Here is a 25,896-nt window from a genome sequence, read left to right as displayed (position 1 = left end):
CTGAAGTAGCAATTACTAATTGATCATCTGCAAATAAAAGAGTTGTTAGATCTGTTTCGTACAATTTCTTTGTAGATTCTATCCAGTCTTGTGTGACTTGGTCAATGTATAAATTAAACAATGCGGGCGACAGCGGACACCCTTGTCTTACTCCTAGGTTTGTTAAAATGTTTTCTTTACTTCTTCTTGTACCACTTGTTATTTGTATTTTTGTTTCTGCGTAAAGGCTCTGAATAGGTCTTATGAGATGTAGTGAAAAACCTCTGCCCTTTAATATATCCCACAATAGATTCCTTTGTGCATTATCAAAGGCTTTTACGTAATCTATAAAGCCAATATACATTGGAAGATTATATTCTCTTCTCTTTTCTACCAGCTGGGAAATTGTAAATACACAATCTATACACGAACGGCCTTTCCTGAATCCATAATGTTGTTCTAGTAATATATTTTCTGATATTGTGCTTAACCTTTTCGTTAAAATCTTTGCATATACTTTGTACGAGGTATTCAGGAGGATTATTCCTCTATAGTTCGAGCAGTTATTCCTATCTCCTTTTCTGTGTAGTGGTATTATTAGGGCTTCTTTCCATGTATCCGGCATAAATCCATTTTCCAACACTTATTATTATTAATTTAAATATTAAATTGATTCATAAGTTCGCAGAGTTTTTTTTACTAAATTCAAAACTGTTTATTTTACATGAACAAAATAATTACATAAGTTACGATAATATAATCAATATATTCTCCTGGATTATTTGTGTATGGCTTTCAACGTTCTGGCAGTTTTTAGATTCCACGCCTGAAGAAATCCGGTTGTTTTGAGTTGAAAAAATCGTCAACCTTATTTTGAATATCAGTTTCGTTAATAAAGCAGATTTCCGTGAGATTGTTGAATGGAAAGCGAAAAATATGAAAATATGGTGGAACAAGATCAGGGGAATAGGGTGAATGTAAAAATATCTCCCAACCGAGCCCTTGGATAACCACTTTCCTAATGTTAAAACAGCATGCGGGCGCGCATTATCATGTTTCAAAATCACTTGCTGTAGTCTCTCCGGTCGTTTCTCTTCAGGCGTCTAGGCGATTAAGTTGTTGACAATAAATCTCAGCAAGAACATTTTAATTCACAAGCTCCCACGCTCTCATCATTGTAATGTTTCCATATCTTCAAGTTCAGTTCTGCTGGAGAGTAGAAACGATAGATATCTCGCCAGGTGTAATGTGCTTCTCGTTTATAAAAATATACATTTTAACTTGCTTTGTCTGCTTTCCGTCTCTTCTGTTCAACCGCAGGCCACCACAATTTTCTTTTGGATTATCTCTTGTGATCAGATTTTTTTTGGCAAGTCGTTAAAACGCTCAGTATATCGGCGAAAGTAGAGCAAATGGATCTAAATCTTTCCCTCCTTCATCTTCCACATTGTAAGAAATTGATACATATCTGTCTCTGCTTTCCCTCCTGACATCAGTTTTTTCTTAGCAGAGTTTGTGGCTGTCACGTATTTGAAAAGAAACTTTTAAGATGCTTCAACTCCTATTATAAGACTGTTGTCTGTATGTATCAGTCGTTCAAAGACGAGTTAAATGACGAACAATTACTGCGCTTGTATTTACTTTCTCCCTCTGTCTCAAGACCATGGGTACAACTAATGCTAGGTCAGACCTGCAGAACTGTAGCTCCTTAGAGCGACTGCCTTCGTACCCCTCCTACCCCACCCACCTTTTCTACCAGTGTGGTCATAGCGTTCTAGTTGCGCTCGGCTATATCAACATTTATTCTCGCGGCAGCAGATACACAATACGCTATCAAGAATTACAAATGAACAGATAATAACATTTTTAGGAACATGCCTTTAAACAATAAGAGAAAAAATGAATGCGGGAAATAAATAAGTTAAAAGACATGTAACATAAATTTTAAAATGTTTGCGTTGATATAATGTAAGAAGGTCTACCTATGTATGTATATACCGTGGAGTAACGGTCAGCGCGTCTGGCCGCGAAACCAGGTGGCCCGGGTTCGAAACCCGGTCGGGGCAAGTTACCTGGTTGAGGTTTTTTCCGGGGTTTTCCCTCAACCCAATACGAGCAAGTGCTGGACCCCGGACTCATTTCACCGGCATTATCACCTTCATTTCATTCAGACACTGATAGCCTAGATGTTAATGCAGCGTCGTAAAATAACCCAATAAAATTATATATATATATATATATATATATATATATATATATATATAAATTGTATATTGATAAATGAGTGATAGCTATATGACCGGAGATCAATGCTGTCATTCAACATTGTAACGCACTGCAGCCGAATGAATGAATGAATGAATGAATGAATGAATACACGTAGAGACTGCAGTTTGAAGAGAACTGAAACATGAAAAATATAAACCCCTGAAGAAACACTATTTCCAAAAGAAATGACAATATGATTATTTTGTTGTTGAAGAAGTCGAAAGAATTGTTTGTTTACTGTATCCCATCCAATTTATTTCTACTCGTCATTTCAATACTAAACCACATTTCAACAAAGCCTATATTAAGAATTATGGAATAGACAAACTTTCGGGTAAGTTCATTATTACGAACTGTATACAGATTATTTATTTATATATTGTTAAATTAAGGACATCACTCGTTGTGTTAATTTTGTATTAAAATAAATAATGACATTTATATTAATTTCAAGGTTCATTACTTAAACGTTACAAATTTATGTTTCCATAGGTGATGATAGGAAGAAAGTTTTGGAAAATCTAAAGCAGGTTAGGCGCAAAGAAATCACAAAGAAACTACTGACAGAAGATCTATCATAAATACAATGACTTTATTACAATCCTTTTTGAAAATTACAGTGCCGCCACTGATGGACCTTCCACACGTAAAAAATGTCAACAAGTTTATGCAGAAGTCGATCATCCCCAATAGAAGTGGAATGAGCTGACGTCATATTTCCCCTACTTACGGGTCCTGCAGGCCTATGCTGGGTAAATCACGAGAATCAGCATGTCGGAGTTTGTTGGTAGAACACGTGCCTCACCTCTATGCCTCTTACGTTCTGTTGCACTGATATTATATAATCACTCATACTTTGGCAGCAAATTACTTAATACCGTATTAATGAACAGCATTCTACAGACTAATGAAATAAAAATTTCCTCAAAAAAAAAAAAAACTAAAGATGTGCCAGGAATGAAAGAAAACGAAAATTCGCCAATAATCATTTTAATCAGTGTGGCCAATAGCTAAAAATGTAATATTTATCCAATACCTATTATTTTTCTTACTTACTTTTGTAGATAAGTTATGCTGAAACGCGCCATCTATAGAAATGTAGATACCTAATTTTGAAAAAAAAAAACTACTCCCTCTCTTTCAAAATATGGTATAGAAAGATATCATTTACCTATTCCGTTCCAAAATATGGTACAAATTTGTTAAAATTCTCAGTAATATAACGTAACCTTAATACATATTCTAGATACTTATTTCTTTAATAAATTAACATACGAAAAACTAATAAAGTACATTTCATTCCGTGTGATGTCAAATTAATAAAAGAGAAAACAAACTTTGTTTTGAGAGAGGCAAATTAACATAAAAACCGCAGTAAATTACAACCCGTTTTTATACGACTGTTGTGCATTAGATGTTCTATTCAAAATTTTCTGGGTTGGTGCTACGTTTTCTGCAACAGGAACACCACAGCAGATGTCCATTTGATTTCTGTTCAGAATGACTTGTTCAAATATTATAGATTGTTGCACTACAGAAAACTAGAAACATCCACAACTGCATTGTCTGATAGTCCCTTCACTACTGAACAGAATGCCAGACAGCGAAACATTTCGTGTGCGCATGCGCAAAAATCACACTTGTTTTGTTTGTTACTATACCATATTTTGGAACGGAGGGAGCATAATATTTCGCTTTCAATGTACTGCTGTTGTTAATAAGTTTAGCTCATTCCCAGTTGTTCTGTTAGCGCCATTCAATTTTAATAACCGGACACATAAGAGTAAGTTACATAAAAATCCCAAAGTTAAAGAAAATGTAGTTTACGAATTTTGTGAAAAATATACTCAAAATTCTTATCCACTGTAGTAATGAATGGAGCAGAAAGATAAAAAAAGTTCATTGTTTCTTATTCACGTTAACACTTGTTTAAAACTTAAAACTTTCTCGGTTGAAACGAGACCCATGTGTCATAAGGTAGGCCTACATAACCTCTTTAAAATTATAAGACTTTTATCGTTTCAACTAAGAAAGTTTCAAGTAAAAAAGTTGTCTTCACGGCTTCATCAATTGTATTATACTTGTGGAAATTAATAAGAACAGACATTCTACATGTTATTCTAAGAATTAAGGAGCGTTTACATTTCGACATTGTTTAATCATGACAACATTACTTAACCCTTAAATTCACAATGTATCCTATAGGATATAGGCCTAACAGGTTAATAGGCTATATGCTATAATTTTAATACAACAATAGAAAAAAAAAATTGGTAGAGAAATTAAATTTAACCAAAATTTTCACAATACTATAATATTGTACAACATATAAAATATGGACATGGCGATAGTTGTTTTCTTTACAGTCCGGCAAGGAGAGACAAAATGTTATATTCTGGATCCGACCATCAGATTCGAGACGCATCAGAATCAATTTGAGGAGATTAATCTAGAGAAAAGGAGAATAAAATTTATGAACCCACTATCCCTTATTACAAAACATCATATAAACTCAGGGATATAGAAGTCATCGGATTAATGGTGGGCGCTAGAGGGACCATAACAAACCAATTTGTGTCATTCTGTCATAAACTTGGAGTCCCAACAACAACAATTAAGAAAATTTCTATTATAGCTTTGAAGGTTCTCTGCAGATTTTACGGTGACATTTATATCTCAATTCAAATTACAGTTGAATTTTCTCAGTCATTTTTTATTTGTATTTTTATAAATTTTCATTAGGGCTATGTGAAATATTATCTACTGCAAATTTTAGTTCCTTGTAAACAAATTTCTTGTAAGACATTTTTAATGTCATTTTAAATGTTACTGTTTAACATTCTTTGTCTTTGGCAACCTCACCAAGTTGAGGAAGATTGAATTATTATTATTAAACTAGTGTGAGAAATGAAGTTTTGCCAATTTAAGGGTTAACAATTAACAAGCCAACGCGTTTCGATATTCCTTTATTTTCCCATACCATTTAGCTAATAACAGAAAGAGATTGGCGTAATATTAATATAGCGAATGGAAATAAAAAGTATGATTGCTTAACAAGTCAACTATTTTCCTGTTCCTTAATATTGAGCAGCGATAGAAGTGGAAATATTTAGCGTTTCGCTCTTAAAAATGCCAGTTTTACCGAAAATGGTCAAAATAAAAGCATGACACATAAATATAATTTTTCTTCTGTGTGTTATTAGGAATTTTGTAACACGGTAGTCGGAAAAGGAGTGGAAAATATTTTAAGAATCAATCGTTTTGTGTACAGTTGTGGTGGTGAGGATGAATATAAAGATGAGGAAGGTATGCGAGTGTAATATACTGTATGGTGATAATTCTTATGATTGTGAAGAAAATGAAGATGAAAGAGATTATGAAGGTGATGAAGACAATAACAAAGATGAAGAAGGAGACATGCGTACCTTGTGCTATGAGAAGGAGCCAGGTAGTGCCCGCTGCCCAGTGCAGATAGTTATTGGCGAAACACCGCCACCACCCCAAGAAACAGATGGCGAAATTGGCGGTCATGGTACATACTGTCCACGTGACCTCTTCGGGGTACGATAGCAAATCTTCTTTAGTGTTGATAAGCCAAACCTGTAGGAAAAGAGAAAACACTGCCAAGTACTAGTGAAAGTTACAACAAGTAAAATGCTTGATTAAAGTGCCAATTTACCTACCGAGAATATTCAGACATGATAAGACGGTGTTTGTAATTACAATTATTTATTTAATATGCCTTTTAAATTCAGAAACAAGATGATAATTATGTTTAAGTTCACGGTTTAGTAATTTCACTTATAATTTTATTCATTGTGTTTATTGGACTAATTGTTGTAGTCATGTTTACTTTGTTATTTGCACTGGTTTATATTTCAATTAATTGCACACATTATGTTACATTTTCTAAGTTCAGTGTGTAATATTTTGTCACTGAAAACAAGAAACGTTTTGCTCTTGATAAGCTAATACAGTGTGTCCGCAGAAACATTCCGGGGTTATAAACTGCTATAGCGTCGCTGTCAGTTGTCGGATTTATACGAAACTGTTATAATTAGAAAGAGAAAATCAAAAATTTTTGTATCTATCTCAAAGACACTCGATGTGTGCATCACTGTCACGCTGCAGGCATCAAGGCGATATTTCCACTCATGCCACACACGTTCCAACATATCTATAGGGATGGACTCGATGGCGGCAGTGACACGAAGTTGGAGCTCTTGCTGATTTTGAGGTAGTTGTGGTATATAGACAAGATGCTTTATGTGATCCCATAAAAAGAAGTCACAGACGGTCAAGTCAGGGGACCTCGGAAGCTAGCTGCAGAAGACATTATCTTGGTTCCCAGCGCGCCCAACCCATATTCCTGCAAGTTGTTGATTTAGAACATTCCGTACATCAAATGCCAGTGAGGAGGTGCTCCATCTTGTTGGAAAAGAAATTTATTGCCTTCTTCTTCCAATTGTGGAAACAGCCACTCAGTAAGCATATCAAGATGACTCATACCGGTGATAGTGTTCTCTTGAAAGAAAAATGAGCCATACACTTTCCGTTTCCCTGAATGACCTTTCCTTTCATCACATACGCATCCATGATCTACAAAATCTCTGTACTACTTCAGAATAGTTTTGTAGGTAGGTGCCTCATGATGAAAATTCCGTCTGAAAGCACGCTGTACTCTTACTACACTCCGAGTACTATGATATTCCAATACACACCAACTACATTCCAGTGGATTCGCTATAACTTAAATAAACCTCTAAATGCTGCAGAATTCACACAAACTTGAAAATTTAACATTCAGATCATTTATCACAATTTGCTTATATCCAACAATGCCTTAATGACAAGAGAAATAGCGGAAACGGCGGTTTTTTATTTCTTCTTGTGCTGCCATCTGTTGTTTCGGTCAACAATTATTTATCAATTACGCATTTCCTGAAATTCTTTGAGCTGTTCTTTCTAATGACACCGGTATGAAGTTCGTAAAACACATAGTGACAGAATTATAGCAGTTTATAACCCCAGTATGTTTCTGCGGACACACTGTATATTTCTAGTCGTTTGTTCCTTACGGAATACCATGTCGGATCGTACCCCGATGTGGTTATATGCAGACATGACTCTCTCACTCGCTCTCAATTCCCTTATCGTGTTTCGAATATTATTACCTCTTTGGCGCATGTATGTGTATTATTGTTCGAATCAGTGTTTCCCAATCTTTTTATGATGAGGCCCCTATTTTCTTCATACAGTGCATACATTTTATCTTTCTCCGCTCGCATATATACAGCTGTTCTATGTATTCCACCGTCTGTTCTACATCTGCGAGCGAGGAAAGATAAAATGAATGTAAAGCATTGGTTTTTCTGAACCGACGCATGCGAGTTGCGAGGCCCGCCTCGGACTAATACGGACTACACAGAAGATAGTGAATGGTTTCTAAAACTGCGAGGTGCCAGGTCTGAGTACCTCGTAGTTATAGAAACCACCCACTATCTCTCGTCCGCCTCGCACCTCGCAACTCGCATGTGTCGATTCAGAAAAACCATGGTTTTACTATATTATATCAGTGCGGCCTCCTGGCCTATGGTGGAGAGTTGAACGTAGAACACAGTAATGTGAAAGTTGGTAACAATTTAAAAAGAAAATAACTTAATTAAGGCTTTTTTAATACAAAATAGTCTGAACTTTCCATTTTCATAAACTTATAGCATTACTTGACAGTTACTTCCCCTTTCGTTTGTCAGTTTATTCCGCGTAATGTAAAAGTTGCTGACATTTTGGATCTGTTTCGGGGAGCATAATCATTGTGTGTTATTAGTCAAACATAACTCTTTAATTTTTTTTTAACTAGAAATTGCTATATTTCATGTGCTCGTTTTCGAATACATTGACTCGTACATACTAATCATTAGGGGGAAGATGTTGATGAAAAGTCATCATCTTATTTTTCACATTGGGACGATGCCTATTAATACAGAAATCCTTTCTATGTTAATACTACGTAAAAAAATAATTTCTTATATTGTATTTTTTTATTTTTTGACATTTTTGAACTAATAGGTCATTTTTATTTTTTCGGCATTTTTTGGTCATTTTTAATACTTTGTAGAAATTTTAGATCATTTGGAATGCATTTTACTTTCTTCTTTACCGATAGTCTGTTAAATCATTTTCTAACCAAATAGGTCAGTAGTATTATCTACTGAATAAGTGAATAACATTGAAGTTTGAGTTTTATAGTTTGGAACAGACTCTGAATAAAATTCCATCCCTCATTCCTCTGAAGACTTCATTTCACACAAAGGAAGTAATATAAAATGCTTGACAGCAGCTTGGTTGAACCAGGACGTTGGGTCCTCAACATGGTTCGGAAGGGATGTCTACTGTGGTAGACAGTACTTTTAACACAATGATTGCAAAAATGCACGCTGCGCCCACAATTTGTTTTGTCATTCACACTCCATCATCTGCAAAATCTGGTAACAAAAGTGAAGCGGGGAAGGAGAAGGAGACGGAGAATGAAGGCACTGACATGGACCACCCCGGATTGAAACACATTGTAAACCCTCATTAAAATCTATAGTTTTTCCTTAAAACCTTCATTTTGTTGCATGTTCTTTCTCTTTATCTTAGCCAAATTCCAGGAAGTTGCCTCAGCTCTCCGAGATTTGCAGGGCAGTCATTGAAACAAGGTGACTAATTTTAAGAAGTTGTAGTGTGAGTACGGTGAATAATATTTAAATGTCATTTTATTTTAATTTTATATCATTTTTCCATTAGTTTAAGGGCATTTTAATGATTATTTTAAGTATATATTTAGGTCATCAACATTCGCCCCCTACTAATCATAAATAAAGATCCAATTATTAGTTAGGAGAAATTTGTTCTATACAGACAGACAGCATGCCCAAAATAATTTTTAGGTATCAGGAATATGAAATATGTATTTACATAAAAACATCACGTCATACCATCACAAACTTCCTATTACATAAAGCTATACCTTATGAGAAAGTAAAGTAAATCAAATTAATTCTGCCGACAAGATCGTAAGTGTCAACTGGCCAGTAAATAGGTAGCTACAGTTTCGAGAAGTATACAGAATCAAGCTTTTCGAAGAAAATCACCTTCTATTTCCTGTACTTACCGCAGCCAGAACGATCTTAAGAAGCGAGTCCACCAGGTTGACGATGATGAGTGACTTCTGACGCTGTCGGTGGGAATAGCGCTGATAGGCCAGTTCCAGATGGTCCTCCCTGAAGCTATTGGACAGTGACGGGCAATACACCCCGCGGTACACTATCCCACGCTTGAACACCATTCCCGCGTCTATTTCATCCGAAGGGACCGCCGCCGCCTCGCCACCCCCACCGCCATCAGCAGTCTGCTCATCCTTCTGATCTGTAGGCAGCAAGAATGCACGCCATCTTGTTCAACTGAGGGTGTACAGAATATCCTAACATTACATAAAATAATATTTTAATACAAGGACGAGAGCTCAAAACAAATGAAAATCACATGTGCAAATAAAATTGACGGAAATAAGTAAGAAGTAGAATAAATGAGAAGATGGTGTATCCCCTTGCACTGCGGAAGGACGAAGTATCTTTCAATGTGCACACTTACCCTCCCGTCATTTGTTTCTCCATGCTGCAGTGAGCTTCTCGAACACATCTCCCTTCCCTCCGTATGTGATAATTAGAGGAGAAGATGGTACAGTAGAGCATCTCGTTTAGGCACAGTGAAAACGTAAATAAAGTGCAGGTAACGTGTGGGGAGAGGACGAGCCGTACGATAAACACGAGGGATGCACAAGGTTTTAGTTACAACATTTATGGGGTAGCATTAATTGAAATTATATTTTCCAAAAATACACAAAACAAAAGAACACAAATTGCATAACTTTTAACAAACAAGCAATTGTAACGTTGAAATAATTCAATATGACAAATCAAATTTTGCTACTAATATGGTATTGCTTTCAAGCAGCATTTTTTACGATAATGAATTTCATTTTCTGTATGACTTACATAATATCACCGTTTTCTGTGGCCGAATTAACAAAACTACAGTATATTGATCTGAAGTGACAACACTATTTCCTAAACATAGTAATTATCCCTTCTTAAAGTTCAATTTATTCAGGTACAATACAGAAGACGGTGAAATTATGTTAGTCGTACAGAAAATGAAATTCATGACCGTAAAAAATGCTGCTTGAAAGCAGCATCATGTAAGCAAAATTTGATTTGTCATATTGAATTATTTCAACGCTACAATTTGCTTGTTTGTTAAAATGTGTATATGATAACGTTATGCAATTTGTGTTCTTTTGTTTTGTGTGTGTTTTTTTTTTCTTTTTTTTTTTTTTGGAAAATATTATTTCAATTAATGCTCCGCCATAAATGTTGTAACTAAAACCTTGTGCATCCCTCGTCTTTATCGTACGGTTCTTCCTCCTCCCACACGTTACCTGCACATTGTTTACATTTTCACTGTGCCTAAACGAGACGCTCTTCTGTAATATGGGACAGTCTTTTTCCACAGTCTCTAATTTGAAAACAACGAAGTTAAAAATGGGATTTGAGGTGATCCCTTATAGGAATATCATTTTTCCTTATGTGTGCAATGTCATAACATGATTATGTCAAGGAATCAGGTGTTATGTTTTAGAAAGTGCTATGTCGTTTAATTGCACTTCCAGAAAATAAGACTGCAATATGGGACAGACAACTGCCTGCGTAAATTCTAAAAATTAAGCCTAGAATCACATACAATGCTTAAGACACGAACACTGGTAACACATTAGACACCGAATTCATATGGAAGTCAATGTCTTGATAGTTATAAAAAACAATAAGAAATTCGCACGTTTATCAGTACCTTAAACACATATTAAAAGGTTCTAAGACTAATTTTGTCCTGAACATCTATTTTTCTCACAGGAATAGTAATGTTGTAATATTGGACAACCCTGCCCCATAATATCATCACTCGTACCATAACATAAATACTTGAATAAATTTAATTTACAATTGCATTTAATTTCCATGATGCTGGGTAACTCAAATCTATACCTCCTATTTTTTACGCATAAAGATAATACCTGTAGCTTAATTTGTTACTGCGTAACAGCCGAGAAAAGCACCCTCTGCAGAAACTTTTACCATGACCCCCTCTCATGCACAACTCTCACGCGATGGACTTACTGCATCCCATTGGAGACAAAGACTACCCGAGGAGGAAAATATGCCGCTGTACGTAAGAGATAGCGCCACTAATTTAAGAAAAACAACCATGTTCCATTTTACAATCCCGTCCCATATTACCGTCTTCTCCTTAACTGGTTACGTCCATTTTTTTCTTTTTACTTTCAAAAATTTCTAGACCTCCTTCAGTGGAGCAGCGAAACCCGAAGTGAGACAAATGGCTAACAGGTTTGGAGCTCACATATTCAGTTTCTTTCAGCTCCTAACTCTTTGCAAAGATGCGTTTTGCGAACCTTTTAAATTTCTCCTCCCATTTCCCTTCTCTTTCAGTTCAATTCGGCCGGCCAGACCATTTCTTCTTATTATATCACTGTGAAATGAATGTCATACAGGTCCATCTTAAAACTGTTTCGCTATTTAAAAAGTAGCAGAACCGTATGCATTATGCTTAGCTAAATGTGTAGTGAAAATTTAAGATAAAATAATTTTTTTCGAGTCTGTCAGCAGACAGAACTAAGACTGGTAGGATTAACACATCCCCTGTTCTTCAATTACAATTATTTGGCAACTTAACAGGACTGAAACATACTATTTCTTTATTTCTGCTGCTGAAGGGGAATGAGTAAAGTCCGAGTCAGCTTACTTCATACCCTAAGGGTGAAAACTAACCATTTTTCCCCCATTACTACATATGCTAGTGGATTTTGTTGATTTTCTAGTTTGCAGGTTGAATTTTCTTTTGCCACTTCGTTTCGAATTTCGATCCTGACAAATACTACAAATGGTAGTGATTTTGTAACTGGTATGTTGGCAGCTGAGACACTGGAGTTCCATGAATTAAAATTATACTAGATTTCTGAGCCGATTACTGGAAGCTAATGAAATTTGAACATACTAATAATTAATTTTATCAGTATTAATATATAATAGTTATTTTGTGTTGCATTGTGGTTATAATTCAAAATTATAGTCAGGTAAGTTTTCGGAGTTAGTACTAATCATTTCATGTGGCCAAACAAAATACATTTTTAGGTTAGATCTCGTGAGTCAATTGTTTAATCAAACCAATGAATTTCGTATTGCCAGACATAGTGCTTGACATGTTGATCCCTTTGTCGTATAGTTTGCCTACGAAAATATGTTACACATTCTTGAATTATTTAGAATAACCTTCCAACATAAAGTAGGTAAGTAAATAAGTCATTTAGTACGTAGGATCGTGTGATATCTGGTAACAGTTGACATCACTGACAAGACGGCAATATTTGCTGTTTAGGAACTGTTCTTACGTGACCCTCACTGTAGTCTGATGGCCGTGTGCACCATTCTCGATCATCTAGCCCGTTTATCAGCAATCACGGAAACATGGTTAATTCTTGACAATGATCAAGTTAGGTGCGGTGCACAGACATTTTCCCTCGATCAACTCAGTACCGTCAGCTGACGGTACGCTCGCTTGAGAAGAATCATCTGAGCGCTAGGTTACTGCGTATAAAACAGCGAACGAACGCACTCCGTCAATTATCGCTTCGTTTTTGTTTGTCGGACTGTTTCAAACATCCTCGCAGTTTTCAAATAACAAGTTTCAATAATCACGGAAGAAAAATAGAAAAGAGCACCGAACTTCTCACAGTTCGAAGTGGGAATTCTTTTAGAACTCGTCAGCAATTCTGCATCCATATTAGAGAAGTTCTCTAAGAGAAAAGCAGGCTACCTGGTTGGATTTAACCTCACAATTCAACATGAGTTATACGTGTTTACATAATTCCACATAATTTGTAACGTAATTTATACAGTGGTTATTTCATATTATTGATAATAGGCCTAATTGGGAAAATTTCAGTATACGGATACTTCACTGACAATTATCTTGAAATAGGCTACTAAAAAAAGCAGATTTGTATGTGTTTGTCGAATGCTCATCATCTTGCTTACGAAAAGACACATTTCAGTGCCAATAATTTATTTGGAAAAATTTCAGTATACGGATACCTCGCTAACAATTATTTTAAAATAAAAAAAAAACAATTCGTCTGTCGTATGTCGAATACGCATCGTCATGCATACGAAAAGGAAGTTTTTAGTGCCAATTTATTTTGTGTGCACAAGGTTGGAATTTTGGAGTAAGAGGGAAAGGAAAGTATCCTTGTTCTGAATATTATCCATTTATTTTGTGTTCACAAGGTTGGAATTTTGGAGTAATAGGGAAAGGAAGGTATCCGTGTAATTTCTCTTAATTCAAGCGTAAATAGCCTAAATGTCCAAAACGTCATGTAGGTCCTAATAGTTTCAAACGGCAAATCTATAGCTAATAAGTGATAATCTCGCATTCTACAAAATGGTCATTTAGTTTTACTATATTATTACCGGCATAGAATAACTACTTTTATTAGTATGTTAACAATATTGGACAGTTTGGTCTAAATAATATTTTGTCCTCAAGTAAAGTCCCGATCTTCCAAAGCAGAAACATATATAAAACATTAGTCTATTTTGAGAAAATAAAAAGCATTTTTATTATTCATCTACAAACTTACTCTTCCTACAATAACACCAATTCTGTTATTTTCGCAGTGATTTGCGTGTTCAAGATATATCATTTCATCTTCTATTCCATCAAGTACGTCAAATCGTGCCGCCATTTTGGTTTTCTCGACTTGACCATGTTCAATTCAAGATAATCGGTCCCACACCCGTGATCAAATTTGATCAACTCGCTTGTTTAACTTTGATCGAGATTGATACTCCGCAAATTGGCGTTGAAGATGGTCAAGTGCTGACTTAACCATCGACAAATTTTAATCGAGAATGGTGCACACGGACGTGAGTTTGTGACTGTTGTGTATAAAATAAGGGAACAAATTTTGCTATTACTCTTCAACTTTTGAATCTATAAATTTACACTTTTTACAGCATACGCACAATATTTGCAGATATATTTTGGTTTCAGATTATTTTTCTACCTCATATAGTTGATTTTATAAAAAAAATGTAAACATAAAAAACATTTATTTAATTTAAGTTAAAAACAAGGGTATAGGACCATTTTACTCAGAAATCACTGAGGTTAGGAGGATGTAATTTTGCATTCTGCTATTTCATGTGGCAGTAAAGAGGCACGGTCACCTTCACATAGTTATCAAAATGATGATGGATTTTACATCCAGAAAGAAATGAAAAAATATTACATTTTTAAATAATGTTTTACAGGATGGAAAATAATTTTTTCTACTGAACGAATATTCACAAGATGATGTAAATGGCGGTAAATATAGTCAGCTGCATTGGAAATATGCTTGAATTTTTAAGAACCTGTAGTACAAAAGGTTTCTAAGGAAAATGTTTGTAACTTAAAGCAAATATATGATGTAGAAAGGTAATCTAAAACCAAAATATACCTGCAAATAATAGTGTATGCTGTAAAAATTGTAAAGTGATAAATTCAAAAGTTGAAGAGCAATAGCAACAGCTATAAGTTCGGACTACCCAGTCCCCTTGAACTGAACTACAACATAACGTTTCTTTTCCCGTATTTTAAAACGATTATTTCCAGGAACACGTAATAACCCAAAATTAAATAGCTTTGTTGTTATGGCTCAATTTTGAAGGAAGGTTAAGTACCCATCGTCATAGATTTACAATGTGTATGTCCAGGACTGCAGGCAGTATGTACTGGCCGTTCCTATCACACGTCAATAAGAACTTCTGAGTAGGGTCTGAAACGGTTCTACCGAGCTTCGTGATCTGAAAAATTGGAAAGCCATGATAGCTGGCGAACTCCGAATGTACAGTTTCCCTGAAAAAGGATGAGACGATTGAATATTCCTAAGTCTCAGATGTGAGACACTGCGCATGATCGGAGACCAGAGCACTGATACACAAGATAACGAATATTGAGTTACTTAAATGCAGGCTATTTGGTTTGTTACTAGCATCGTTCCGAAATTCACTTCAAAAACTGCAAAAAAATATGATAATATTACGTAAATAAAATATAAATATATACGTAAATCGTGTAGTTAAATCGACAATGGACCTTCATGACTAGATCGACACTCCGCACAGAACGGAAAGCTTTCGTGTCGTTTCAATAGCTCAGACGCTAAGATTTCTGCGTGTTGTGTAGAAGAGTGCGAGTTCGATTCTTAGTCTATACAACGATTTTTTTTTGTCTAAATAACGTTGAAATAGCTAAGTAACGTTGAAATAGAGTTTTACAAAGTCCTGAGATTAAGTGTTAATGATCGCAAACAATACAAAATTACAAGTTATAATATTATAAACGTTAATCTAATGAATGCATTTATACACACATATACAATGTAAATGCATATATATTAAAAACTATGAATTAAAATGAAATTATAAAAATATATATATAATAATAGACAAACTTTTACAAAGGTTTAGAGTCCTTAGGCTATGTAATTTGTTGAGTAATTATTACAATATTTTATTAATAGCTTTCCCATATCTGTAAGAAATGCACTCGCACAAAACAATTTTTGTTAAAAGTATGGCTTTAGATTATTTCATTCTCACACCATCAGTTAATTTTAACTATTTTATCTACGTGTTTGCAATAGTGTTTAATTTAGTATGCATTCAATTTTATTCATGTTATGATTGAATGGAAAAGCACTGTTGCAGTTATTGACTAATTACATATATTAATACTAATTATTAAATGCATCTGTTAAGTAACCAATTGCAGTATCTTTTGCAAAATCTTGAATGTTTAAGTTGTCAATAATATTTTTGTATTATATACTATAATACGTTAAAAGAATTTGCAATAGATTTGGGATCCTCTACTTTATAATCATTGGTTTTAGTGAAAAAATATTTTCTTTCTTAGGATATCTATAAGTTTAAATTTAATAATATTCCGAATAGATTTAATTGCATTATCTGAATTTTGTACTTTTCTATTCAAATATATTCTATTTCCCTCTTTCATAATTTTTGATAAATTACACTGTACTCCTTGCAGTATTTAAGAACATGAGGATCATTACATTGCAACTCATTACATATAGATTCTTCTTTTTAATACATGAGATTTTGAAGTCCCTGCGTTATCTATATGTTTTTACTTTTGAAATTTTTCACAACATTGAGTGGAGAAAATCCACTGAAGTGATTATGAAATTAAGTGAAAAATGCAATACATTAACTCTTAATATCAGTAGTACCAGTATCATATACGTTTTTCCAAGATTCATTTTGTAGACATAAATGTAAATAATCATTAGATACAACATTTACGATCCTTTCTTAGTTTTTAAATTAATATTTTGAAATTGTTCAGTGACATTGGAAACACTTAGGATTTGTTTATCATGTTCAGACATGCCATTGATTATAGGTTCTGTCGAATAGGAATTCAGTCTAATTCTGTGTACAAAACATTTATCAATGGCTGTGCTACTTCAGCTTAGATTTAATTTGATTAGTTTCGCAACAGTTGGACTTCCTGTTATATCCTGTTATTTAGATATTTAATTTAGGGTTGATTTATTAACTCTTACTATGCAAGATGCCTCTTATTTCAATAATTCTATATCACGTTAAATAGTCATTGTCTACACTAAAGTATTATCGTCATCCCTCATTTCTCATCGTAATGGCGAACCGACGTGACATGAGACAGCGAGTTATAGCTCTAGTTGAGGCTGGATATGGGGCTAGATCTGCTGGCCGTTTGGTCGGTGTTCCTGGAAGTACAGCCGCGAGGTGGGTTCATCGTTACCAAAATTTAGGGGAGGTCGAAAATCGCCCTATTCCTGGGCGTCCGCGGATTTCTTCATTGGAAGAGGATGCTCTCTTATTCGAGACAGTTCTACAGGACCCCTTTCTGATTGCTAACGAAATAAGAGCAGTATCTAACTTTCCCGGCTCTTCATAGACTGTGATCAGCAGGTTGAGGAACCGCGGTATTAGGAGCCGGAGGGCTGCGCAAATGGAAATATTGGGGGAAGCACAAGCTGTCGACCGTCTTGCCTTCGCTACCAATCGAGTGGATTTCGATTGGAGAAATGTAATTTTCTCCGACGAAACAACCATCTCGAGTGATTACGAAGGTCCTGTCCGTGTCAATCGTGAGGATGGTCTCCGACATGACCAGCGCTATGTGCACCGACGTGAAAGATCGGGGCGCTTTAGCATATCGTGTTGGGGGTGGATGTCTTACGATGGACCTGGCCTTATAGAAGCATCTATGGCCGGTTTAATGCGGGAACTTACGAGCACATTCTGGAAAATATATTCCTTCCCTCCGCCCGAGAACGTTTTCCCGAAAGAACATTGCTGTTCCAGCAGGATAACCATCCCGTGCACTATGCTGCAAGCATTCAAAGATGGTTTCAAAGGAGACCCGAGATCGAAATCATTAATTGGCCTCCGAAGTCACCTGATTTGAATGTCATCGAAAATTTATGGGTGGAATTGAAAAAGAGAAGGATAGTCCCTATGCCCACCGACGCCCTCGAAATCGAGACGAATTGTGGGATCAAGTTGTTGACACCTGGGAAGATCTCACCGGGGATAAGAACTTATTTCACAATCTCGTGACATCCATGCCGGATCGACTTAGATCTGTAATAGAAGGTGATGGCATGTGGACAAGATTTTAAGTTAACAGGTCTCTTTTTGTTTCTTATGATTTTTGTTTGAGGAAGAATACTTTTAACTTCCAAGTAAGTTTTTTTTTTTTGACGAGGTTCAGCCAACTTGTAAAACCCAGAAATTGGGCATAAATTATTCCATATTTTTCGACAAATTAGACAGTCGAGGAACTCTGAACAAATTAAGTACACCTCAATAAAAAAAAGTTTTACCCGGGATCGAACACGAGACGTTTCGGTTATACAACGGAACCAACACGCTACTATATGAGCTACCGAGACAAGACAGTGACAGCAGCAGTCCAGAATGTAGATCCCTTAGCAGGCATTTGCCATTCGGTACAGTGAAGTAATGATATTTTGTGACTCGAGCTATGTTGTGAAATCCTGGCCTTAAATGGCAGTCTTCTTCGTGATCCTTATTCTGGTCCTTGTCCTTGTTGTGGTCCTTGTAACAATTCTTGTACTATTTCTCATGTTATGTATCGTTACGTCGATATCGAGTGAACCGCGCTGTAGAACTTTAACTTCCGACGACCAAGAATCGTCTCATTCTTTTTAAGGGTAACTGTACGTAAACAACCCGATTCAAATAAACTCGATTCACATTATACGTAACGTCAACGTCACGTCACGGACCAGCAGCGTTACATCAAAACATTGTACAACGCATTTTATATGGCAGCGTTCACATATATAGGCAACGTCACGGATCATCAGCGGCACAGACCTTGTGGGATTGTCGAGGAGAATGTTTTGACGTGACGGAACCTGTACGTGGACGGTTTGTTGTATTAGATTCCAGCAGCACCGTTAAACATTAACATGTCGTAGCTCCTATGAGAAACAATTAATTGCACTGCAATTTTTAGGATTCATATATAAATGCCTGAGGAAAGCATAGACAAAAATTTGTAATCAAAATCTTTTTTGGATAGTGAGAAAGAAAATTACTAACTTCGAAATCACCCGTCCAAAATAGACACTGACACTCTCAAAATTGATAAGCGACAAACTTTTTTCTTTCTCGCGTTACATGGAGGGTCCAAGCGAGAGAAATATTTAGAAAGAATGAAAATTACTTTTAAATGTGGCTGATATTCAAAAACTGTACCGGTTTGCGAGTTACGGCGAGTTTAATGCAGGGGTTTTCGTGACGGACTTTCTTATGTAGAGTGACAACTTTTATCTGTTAGAACTGCGGATTCTCATAGAAATCATCGCTTTGATTCCAAATTTGTGTTCAACATATTTCCATTGCCTAAGGTTTTCGAGTTAATTGTGAGTTTTGAAACATAATTAAAATATTCCTAGTACAGTATATAAATAACATCTATATTGATTAAACACTAGTATGGTATAATTTGAAATTGACAAAAAAGAAGAATTTATTATTCTATTACTGTCATTATTGTTATTATTACTATTATTACTATTATTATTATTATTATTATTATTTTGAAAACAAATCTGAAATTAGAGCGATGATTTCTATGAGAATCCGCAGTTCTAACAGACAAACCTTGTCACTATGCATAAGAAATTCCGCCACGCAAACCTCCGCATTAAACTCGTCGTAACTCACAAACCGGTACAAGTTCTGAATATAAGCCACTTTTAAAAGTAATTTCCATTCTTTCTAAACATTTCTCTCTCTTTGACTCCCATCTAACGTGAAAAATAAAAAAGATGGCCGCTTATCAAATTCTGATATGTCTAATGTCTATTTTGAACGGGTGACTTCGAAGTTTGTAATTCTTTTTCTCGCTGTCCAAAAAAGATTTTGATTCCAATTATTATTTCTATGCTTTCCTTAGACATTTATACAGGGTGTTTCAAAAATACGGGGCATAATTTCAGGTATGTATTTCCCACATGTAGACAATCAAAATAGTTCATTACAACATGTGTCCGGAAATGCTTTATTTCCGAGTTATGGCCTCCACTACATTGAAATTCACCGGAAAGTTGTTCTTTCCGCAGGTCGTTGCCGTCAAAGGAGACATTAAGAGGGCACTCTGACAGTTCATTCCGAGGCGAAGGTTACATTCAGTGTTGTGTAGGCGTTAGACTGTGCGACATGTATTCAAATCAAGAGCTGGCAGAGATACACTTCATGTACGGTAAGGCGGACGGCAATGCTGCGCTGGCTCGTCGTTTGTACCAGGAGAGAGAGGTACCCACAGCGACAATGTCAAGATCGGAAGACATTTGTATGTCTCCATTACCGTCTGTGCGAGTATGGAAAATTTAACTCTCCTGGTTTGGGAAGGGGACGACCAAGATCTACAACTCCAGAAGTAGGCCTACAGGAGGAGATTCTGGAGGCTGTGAACATGACTCCTTCTATCAGCACACGAAGGGTAGCGTTGCAAGACAATGTTCCTCATACGACTGTCTGGAGACTGTTGAAAGAGTATCAATTGTATCCTTATCATTTGCAACGTGTACAGGCCCTGTCACCAGCAGATTACCCTGCACGAGTTAGGTTCTGTCAGCGGTTCTTGCAGCAGTGTGGTGTAAATCTGAACTTTCCTGCCTTAGTATTATTTACAGATGAAGCACAGTTCACACGAGATGGCATAACAAATTTCCACAATCAGCATGTATGGGCGTATGAAAACCCACGTGCAACTGTTCCATCTCATAACCAGGTGCGGTTCTCCCGCAACATGTGGGCCGGTATCATTGGTGATCGATTAGTTGGACCCCATGTACTTGTAAACAGACTTACGGGGCAGGCGTACACAAACTTCCTGGAAAACACCATACCTCATGTTTTAGAAGACACTCCACTGATCAATCGTCAACACATTCACTTCTTGCATGATGGCGCTCCTGCACACTTCAGTCGTACGGCTCGCCGGTACTTGGATCGAATGTTTCCTGATCGATGGATAGGTAGAGGTTGCCCAATTACTTGGCCTCCACGCTCACCTGATCTGAACCCTCTCGATTTCTACTTGTGGGGCCATTTAAAATCATTGATTTATTCGTCTCCGGTGCCTGATTTGATTTCCCTTCGAAATCGAATTGTGGCACGTTCTGAGGACATACGCAATACTCCTGGAGTTTGGGCTCGTGTTCGCAGGTCAATGAGACATCGATGTGAGGTCTGTATTCAAGCAGGCGGGCATTTAGAACATCTTCTGTAATGACAACGACCAGCGGAAAGAAAAACGTTCCGGTGAATTTCAATGTTGTGAAGGCCATAACTCGGAAATAAAGCATTTCCGGACACATGTTGAAATGAACTATTTTGATTGCCTACATGTGGGAAATACATACCTGAAATTATGCCTCGTATTTTTTAAACACCCTGTATAATGAATCCTAAAAATTACAGTGCAATTGATTGTCTCAAATAGGAGCTACGACTTTTTTTGAGAGCATAGACTACTTATCTATGACGCCGGCAAACTGACGGTCTCTTGCCGTTAAATGTGAAAGAGTTTGCATTGGACGTGACGGTGACGGAGACGGTCCGTGACGTTGATGTTCCGTATAATGTGAATCTACCTTTATACGGAACGTCGTCACATTACGGACCGGAAACGTTACATCAAAATATTGCAACACGCATTTTGTATGGCAGCGTTCACGTAAGTATACAGACAACATCATGGACACTCAACGTCACGGACCGTCTGGGATTCTCGAAGAGAATGTTTTGACGTGACGGAACCTACACGTGGACGGTTTGTTATACTAGAGATAACAGCGAAGCTGCACTTTCCAGCGAGTCAACAACTTACTTATGTGTCATGAGTCGTGGATGGCACGTATTATTTTGACGGAAAAGGTTGCCATTTGATATTCTCTATTTGGTTATTTAACGACGCTACATCAACTACGAGGCTATTTAGCGTCGATGGGATTGGTGATAGCGAGATGAGACCGAGAATTCGCCATAGATTACCTGACATTTGCCTTACGGTTGGGGAAAACCTCGGAAGGGTATTGAAACCGCACCCGAGCGCAACTCCGGATCGGCAGGCAAGCGCTCTTGCGGACTGAGCTACGCCGGTGGCTTAAAATTTGATATTAATTTACAAATTACAGAATCTCAGTAACCTTCAAAGAAAATTAAATTTTTTTTTTCGATTATATATTTCATTATTTTCTAGGTCCTGAATGCAAAAGGACCCAGATTTCATTAAGGGATCAGCTTAGAAAGGCATTAGAAAATAGGAAGACTGTAAGAGTGGAGAGGCAGCCAACACGGAGGAAAAATACAAGTATAGATTGTATCCAGTAGTGGCGTTCTAATTTTTTAACGACCAGTTCTCTTCGCTCATATCGCAAATTTCATAATTTTAATATCAAATATTGTATATTAAATGAGTTAATAATAAGCGGCTAATTACAATGCTCCATGCTATTGCATAATTACTTGTAGTCGGCCTGGGTATCGCATTCGGTATAGCACTGGCATTCTGTGCTCGAGGTTGCGAGTTCGATCCCGGCCCAGGTCGATGGCATTTAAATGTGCTTAAATATGACAGGCTCTTGTCTGTAGATTTACTGGCATATAAAAGAACTCCTCCTGGACAAAACTTCGGCACAGCTGCGACGCTGATATAACCTCGGCAGTTGCGAGCGTCGTTAAATAAACCATAATTTTAATTTTAATTATTTTTACATTAATTTAAACACTGACATAGTTGCCACAGTGCAGTGGAACAGTTTACACCCATTAAGTAAAAATCTGACATCATTCTCATCTATGTTTTCTTTCGTTCTTTTTTTCGGCCTTTTCTTCATCCAGGCAAATACCAATCATCGCAATTTTTTGTCTGATAAATACGGTATTGTTTCAGAGCGCACTTCTCTACCCTTGATAGCGTCGGAAAACTGACGGTCCTTTGCTGTTAAATGTGAATGTATTGCCATTGGACGTGATGAAGACGGGCCGGTCCGTGGCGTTGACGCTCCGTATAATGTGAATCGTGGGGACTAGCAGCACTGACGATGCTGTCATCTCGTCGTCTGGTAGTTACGCAATTAACTACAAGATGGCAGGTGCCCTGGCTGTTGCGTCATGCAGTTCAGTTCAATGCAACAATCATCCTCACCTCTCATTCTACGCTGGACTGTTTAATTCTGTCTCACAGTAATTCCCACCTCAAAAATGAAATTCCACAATACCAGACAAGAAAGAAGTCACCCTTTAACAATACGGTACACATCCTCTTTACTACGTCCTTCAAATAGATCATATTCTTGTACCTTCATGAAGAAAGTCTCTGAGAAAGGAGTTATCATAGAACGAATGACGTAAGGAGTTTATAGATTTATTTTTAATCTGTTTTCAGCCAAATGGCTAGTTAGACATGAAGCTCCTATTGTGTATCAGAGTGGTATGTGTTAGCAAGGTGAATCAGTTACATTTTTAACAGTTCAGCTTTGTCTCAATTTCACGTCGTAATTTTATTTTTTAGTATATCTTATATCTTTGCTAAATGTGCAATGGGCGTTTAAAATGAGACACATTATGTTTATTATCATTAGTAGTACAGGGTACTAGTGCCAAGAGTTACAACTAGATGCATATACACTATACTGGGTGTTCATTTCAAAGTGTGTCATGACGTCACTGTTGTGAGTCAGCGATTTGAAGCGAGTTTCAGCTTTCATGTCAGAGAAGTTGCCTATTATTCAAGGCGTTCAATCTGACCTTGAGAACGTGTACGGTATAACTTGAACGTCGTAGCAACAGATGGCGGTCTGTACGGTCTATGTGCTACCATAATCTATTTCGAACTGTGCTTTGAGCGGGAAAGTTGTACGCACGGTATTTGTAATCATCGGTTGCGTACGGCAACATTCCTCAACAGAAATCAAATGCTCCGTGTCCATGTTGACCATCCAAGTTAATGTCAACAAATACGTAAGTAATCGTCTTAACCCTCTCGCCATATCCCGAGAGTAAGAAAAAAACTCACCTCAGTACGTGTTTTCAAATAATTCACATTCCTGCCACTACTACTGGCGTTACCGTATGTATCGGTACGTACTCTTCAGAATGAACGCCGTACTTGCTAGGCAACTTCTCTGGCACATACGTTAATACGCCTCTGCGGAAGTGTAGTAAGATTGAATTCTCTAGGCTCATCGGCTAGCCACATGACGGCATACAGCGAGCCATGACACACTTTGAACTGAACACGCAGTAGTCTTGCACGTGGAGAAGTATAAAAACATTTACTTTCCTCACAATAATATGGATTTTCTCAGAAGGTCTGCTCGATGTTCAAAATTGGATAAATTGCGAAATGAAGAAGTAAGGAGAAAAATGAAATATAAAAATTATATAGTTCATCAGCAGCAAACAGTCAATCTGGTACGGCCATGTTCGGAGGATGGAGGAGAAAAGATTGCCAAGACAAATGTCGGAATGGAATCTCTAAAACCAGGGGGAAGAGGGGAAGGCCACGGACTACATGGAAGGAGATTGACAAAACTATCCAACGTAAAGGATTGGCAGGAGACTGGAAAGATGAACATAATGGAGAAGAAGAATTAGCCGTTCTAATAATAATTGTTTTGTATGTATTTTAGGAACACTCTGTTAGTTTGACTGACACAACACATTCATACCTTTCTGGGCCGCGGTAGCCTCTTCGTCAGGCTTGCCGGAAGCTGCGGTGGCGACCGCCACAGGCTCCCCACTGACATCCGCAGACTGACCCTTGGTGACGTCATCTTTCTCTCCAGGTGAAGGAGGTGCCGAGTCAGTGGCGCCGGATTGCTTGGCGTCGGCTGCGGCGGCGGCGGTCAGGGTCTCCAGCAGAGTGGTATTGCGCTGGTTCGTGATCTTCCTGACGGCGCGCACCCACAGGTGTTTGCGTCGCGCCGACCCGTTGAGAGCCCTGCAATCACATCACGAGAAACTGTTACGATGCGCTCCTTTATCTTACTTTAGTTTGTACCTCAAGGGTGAAACTGACCATTTCCCGCCTGTTAATACATATACTAGTGCTAGTGGGTTATAGTGATTTTATAGTTGTCAGGTTCAATTTTCTTTTCTCAACTTAGTTTCGAATTTCAGTACTGACAAATACTATATCTGGCAGTAATTGGAGGTATTGGGAGTGTTAGTTAATAGGAATTGGTAGTGAAATGTTACTAATATTGGGAGTGTTGACTAAGTTAGCGTACAATCAGAGAAATTGAAATGATAGGAAGAGAGGAAGTATTTCAATGTAAGTTTACAAATGAAGGTTGGGTTGACTTACAAAAAATAGTGCCTAACGGAAAATTTATCGGGTGAAAATGAACAAATAAACATGTGATTCAGTGACTAATGAAGAAATAAGGGATAAGAGTGATGACAGAATTGAGGAGAGGTAGAAGTGATTGTAAATTAGAGATGAAAATGAATGATTATGATTAAGTAGTGTTAGTAAAAGTTAGTTTAAATTAGGGAAATTTTAGACGATAGGAAATACTTCAATATAATAAACAATAAAAGTGGTGAGGTATTCATTAGATAGAAGGGGGAATTTTAAGCTGAGATGTTAGAGAGCAAATTGGGTAGGTATTATAGTAATAGGGGTAGCAAAGGAAAATAAGATGTCTGCATATATCGATGAAAGTTTGTATGTGTTACTGTAATTAGAAGGTGATAGGGAGCACTAATACAGAGATGTGGTGGCGACCCATTACTAAATAAGAGCTGTAGAAATAAATATATCATTATCATCATTAAAAATATATCATTATCATATCTGACAGTAACAATTTGACAGCATCGTTGGCGTTTGAAGAAGGTGCCAACGTTCATGAAACAAAAGTTATTAGCG

At 36.9% G+C, this 25,896-nt stretch overlaps 1 protein-coding gene across 5 annotated transcripts in view; it reads right to left on the bottom strand.

Moving 5' to 3' along the window:
- Ac78C (adenylyl cyclase 78C) overlaps positions 1 to 25,896 on the bottom strand; it is a 665,405-nt gene that overhangs the window by 132,021 nt on the left and 507,488 nt on the right. For all 5 annotated transcript variants that reach the window (XM_069833500.1, XM_069833501.1, XM_069833502.1 and 2 more), the window contains exons 2-4: positions 24,692 to 24,963; positions 9,404 to 9,657; positions 5,673 to 5,847 (exon numbers count right to left, since the gene is read on the bottom strand). In XM_069833500.1, coding sequence (XP_069689601.1) covers positions 5,673 to 5,847; positions 9,404 to 9,577 — 349 coding nt within the window. In that variant the 5' untranslated portion in view covers positions 9,578 to 9,657; positions 24,692 to 24,963. The remainder of the gene's footprint in view (positions 1 to 5,672; positions 5,848 to 9,403; positions 9,658 to 24,691; positions 24,964 to 25,896) is intronic.

This window comes from Periplaneta americana, chromosome 8 (assembly GCF_040183065.1).
Source record: "Periplaneta americana isolate PAMFEO1 chromosome 8, P.americana_PAMFEO1_priV1, whole genome shotgun sequence".
In the NCBI taxonomy this organism is placed as follows: Eukaryota; Metazoa; Arthropoda; class Insecta; order Blattodea; family Blattidae; genus Periplaneta; species Periplaneta americana.
This window is presented reverse-complemented; position numbering and strand designations above follow the sequence as displayed.